The sequence below is a fragment of the Pinus tabuliformis genome, chromosome 4_1, assembly GCF_031772625.1.
Source record: "Pinus tabuliformis cultivar Carrire ecotype Pingquan chromosome 4_1, CPIR1, whole genome shotgun sequence".
NCBI classification, from domain to species: Eukaryota; Viridiplantae; Streptophyta; class Pinopsida; order Pinales; family Pinaceae; genus Pinus; species Pinus tabuliformis.
Genome location: NC_142303.1, coordinates 815,941,882 through 815,946,303, shown reverse-complemented (window position 1 = coordinate 815,946,303; position 4,422 = coordinate 815,941,882). Strand labels below are relative to the sequence as shown.

The following is a 4,422-nucleotide window of genomic DNA, read 5'->3' as shown; positions in this document are numbered from 1 at the left end:
GACCGATCATACAAGGATTCTAATGACCAGCTCATGGCCAGAATTTTGGTACATTTGGACACCAGGGAAGGACTCGTGGGTAAAATGAACCTGAGATGGGGGAATTGCAGCCGATCGCAGATATTGGACTATGAAGGCGTTCCCTTCAGATGCAACTACTGTCACCAAGTTAGTCATGTTTATAAGGATTGCCCATCAATCATCAGTCAGAATAGAGCAACTCATCAAACTCAACCAGACTCGGTCAGGGCATACCCAACTTCGTCGCTTCCTCCAAGGAATCCTGTTCCACCAACAACTCTTCGTTCGCCAAAGTCCAGTATGGAGCCCCGAGGAACTTCTGCAAAAGTGACTGAGCTTTCTATTGGCCCGATTGCACCTCCTCTGACTCGAGCGCGGGCAGCGGCAGCAGCAGCAAAGGATACGGGTAATATTACTAACTCTCATCCTATCTCATCTACCTCTCCTGTGTTCATTGATTCGATTGCATGTTCTATGGCACATTGTGATATCCCTCCTCCTCCCCTTTCGATCTCATCTGCTCCACATTCCCTGTCACTCTCCTCTTCTCCTCATTCGCCCAGATCTCCTCAGTCAAATTCATCACACCCCTATTCCCTTCGTCCTCGGGCACCCCGCCCGGGGGCATCAGAATCCATTGCTGGACTGGGTATTGTTCCACTTGATGTTGGATACCACTCCTCCCGGGGCCGTAAATCAAACCTCAATAAAGCCATTAGACATGCGGGCGCAGAAGTTGCTGTTGGGCGTCAAGCCACCATTTTAGGGGTCCTTAGAGCGACGAACCCCCCCAAGGATGGGCCTCCATGAAGATCATCTCCTTCAATTGTAGGGGGATGGCAAGCGCCCCAAAAAAGCTTGCCCTAAAACGACTTTTTGAGGTCGAGAATCCGGATATCATTGTGCTTCAAGAAACCCTTGGACCAGCAGAGCAATGCTCTCGCTCACTAGCCTCTGTAAGGGCTAAATGGCATTTCATAGCTATGGATGCCATGGGTAGATCGGGGGGTCTGGCGCTCGGTTTAAACCCTAGCTTGATCAAACTGATATCATCCTGGGGCGGACAGGGATTCCTAGGAGCAGACATCATCTCCAACGATCTCGGGCTTCCTCTCCGCATAATCAATATATACGGACCTTGTCAACAGAGGGAAGAATTCTGGAGGAAACTGCTCAGCTGCAATCTTCTATCACTCGAGCACACCATCATCGGGGGAGACCTGAACTTCTCCCTGGGCTTTAATGAATCTTGGGGAGAGGCGGCCCAGATCGATCCCATTACAAACTACATGAGTCAATTATTGGATCAGCATGACTTCATTGATACCCCTGTTCAGAAGTTGCAGCCTACTTGGAGAAATAGAAGAACAGGGGAGGCAGCTTTGGCCAGAAGATTGGATAGATTCCTCATGAAAGAACCCCTGATCCACCGGCTGCACTCATACAAACAGTGGGTTAGTACCGGTGGCATCTCAGATCACTCTCCTATAGCACTGGAAATTCGAGGACCGGAACAGAAGCCTAAAGCGCCATATAAATTCAACCATCTGTGGCTACAAGATCCCAGTTTCATCGCTCTGATAACATCCTTCTGAAGGGATCATCCCATTGATAGAGAATCTACAATGGTAAGGGGATTTGTTAAAAACCTTACAGAATTAAAACATTTAGTGATCAATTGGGCAAAAGCGAAAAAGAAGACTGAAGACGAGCAGCTTACCAAGGTGGAAGATGAATTGAAAGGCCTACTGGACGAGAGAAACCTTGGTTTCCTTACACAGAATGACAAGGCCCGACTGGTGGATTTGGAAAATCAGAAGAATACAATACTTAAGGGCAGGGAGGAATCTATCAGACTCCGCAGCAGAGCTATTTGGCTGAAGGCTGGAGATGAGAATTCCAGATTTTTCCACAATTTTGCTAAGGGGAGAAAAGTGGCAAATACCATCTGGAACCTCCCCCTCCCTGAGGGAGGTCAAGCTGATACATTCAATAAGCTTTCCAACCTGGGCACCACTCATTTCAGAAATCTATACAAGAGCCCTGGGGGTGCAAATCTGGCAGAAATCATCAATGTGGCCACTAAATTCCCAAGATTTGTAGAAGACGAAGATCTAGAGGATCTGGAAGCTCCTGTCACCATGGCAGAATTGGAAAGCACCATTAAATGGTTCAAAAAGGAGAAGAGTCCGGGCCCGGATGGATGGACCATAGAATTTTACTCTGCATTTTTTGAACTCCTGGGAGGAGATATTCTCAAAGTTGTTGAGGAGAGCAGATCTTCAGGAAGCATCTATCATGCCATAAACTCCACATTCATTGCCCTCATCCCTAAATCTGACAACCCATCATCTTTCGATGACTTCCGTCCCATATCTCTCTGTAATGTGCTCTACAAGATCATATCGAAGATCATAGCTAACCGGATTAAGCCCATACTCTCCAGGCATATATCTCCTCAACAATTTGCCTTTCTCGAAAATTGACAGATACATGAAGCCATTGGATCCGCTCAGGAAGCAATCCACTCCATCTGGACAAAACACCTCAAATGCATCTTGCTGAAAATTGATCTCTCCAAGGCTTTTGATCGTGTTAGTTGGCTGTACATCAAAATGATCCTCATTCAAGTCGGTTTTCCACACTCTCTAATAACCTGGATAATGGCATGCATCACCTCCCCCACCTTCAGTATATTGATCAATGGATCGGCTTCCCACTTCTTTCACTCTGAAAGAGGTCTCCGTCAGGGATGCCCTCTCTCGCCATTACTCTTTCTCTTAGTAATTGAAGCTCTTAGTAGGCTCCTGATTACTGCTAGCAGGGAGAATTCTATCCGAGGCCTTAAAATATCAGACATCTGCTACATTACACATCTTCTATTTGTAGATGATGTCTTGATATTATTGGATGGAAGTATACAGGACACGACGGCATTCTCTCGCCTGCTCGATCTGTTCTCAAAAGCAACAGGGATGGAAGTAAACCGAGCAAAATCCACCATCACCATGGTTGACACATCTGTAAATGAATCACTCGCTGCTAGAAGGGCTTTTCCTTATGCCCATCAGCCTCTGGATAGAGGACTAAAATATCTTGGGTACTGGCTCAAACCAACAAGTCAGAGGATTGCTGATTGGGTATGGCTCGTGGCGAAGATCGAAAAAAGATTATCATGCTGGTGTCACAGGTATCTCTCTAGGGCAGGGAGATTAATCTTGATTAAAGTTGTTCTGGAAGCTACCCCGGTATTCTGGATGGCCATGGCTTGGATCCCCCGAAACATATTGGCTAAACTTCAACAGTTATGCAATCGATATCTATGGGCAGGGAATCAAGATAAACGAATCTTCGCTTGGATCGGATGGCACAAGATTACCCTACCCAAAAAGTGGGGAGGGTGGGGGCTGAAGGACCTACCGACATTTGCAAAAGCTCTGGCTGGTAAAATGGGATGGGCTCTCCTTACTTCCCACAGCCTATGGACCAACATCACCTACCATAAGTATATATGGCCTCACAGCATCTTAGCCTGGGCAAGATTGCCTTCTTGGAACAAAGTAGGCATATCATCAATCTGGAAAGCTCTTCTGCACTCCTTACCACTCATCAGGGATAACCTTGTCTGGCGCATCAGGGACGGTAACAGTGCAAGAATTGGGATGGATCCTTGGACCGGCAGTGGGGGCAGACATACACTCCCACAAGATTTAATCGCACATCTAGCAGCACAAAACATAAAGGTTATCTCGCAGATAGCAGACCCAGCTCAAACTGATATTTTTCACCAAGCATGGAAATCGGCAGATCAATTAAACATTCCGAGAAGATGGCACACCATATGGGATGAGTTCAGAGATGCCTTGATGGAAGCTCACATCCGCATCTTGGAGGGACCGGATGAATTGATATGGCATCGCGCAGAGCACGGGGTATACACTCCAAAGGAAGGTTATATATACCTCATTGAACACCGAAAACCTGGAGAAATCTTAAACTGGTGGCAAAATATATGGAAATGTACAGCCTCCCCCCGATCGAAATTGTTTAGTTGGTGCATACTAAGGCACAAAATCCCCACAGGTGAACAACTGGCGAAGAGAGCTATACACGGACCTACTAGGTGTGTGCTCTGCAAAGAGGATTCGGAATCTACAGATCACATATTCATGAGATGCCGAGCAACAACAGACCTGTGGCGAAACCTCCGTGCGCATATAAATTACAATGGAGAATGGGAGGGACAGGACGTCATTAAGGCTTGGAATGAATGGGAAAAGAAAAACAAAGGATCCAAATTGATAAACCTTCCCATCATAATCAACTGGGCTATTTGGAAAGCCCGAAATCGAGCCATCTTTGATGAAAAGCCCATCCACTGGCCCTTACTAGAAGCTAGCA

General features: G+C 46.6%; 1 protein-coding gene across 1 annotated transcript; it reads left to right on the top strand.

The window, feature by feature from the left end:
- The first annotated feature begins 857 nt into the window (after positions 1–857).
- On the top strand, positions 858–1,616 carry LOC149178734 (uncharacterized). Its single transcript, XM_089422219.1, has one exon. The coding sequence runs from the start codon at positions 858–860 to the stop codon at positions 1,614–1,616; it is 759 nt and encodes a 252-aa protein (XP_089278345.1).
- The last annotated feature ends 2,806 nt before the right edge of the window (positions 1,617–4,422 follow it).

Coding starts and splice junctions, on each gene's coding strand:
- LOC149178734 (XM_089422219.1), top strand. CDS start 858: ATGGCAAGCGCCCCAAAAAAGCTTGCCCTAAAACGACTTTTTGAGGTC.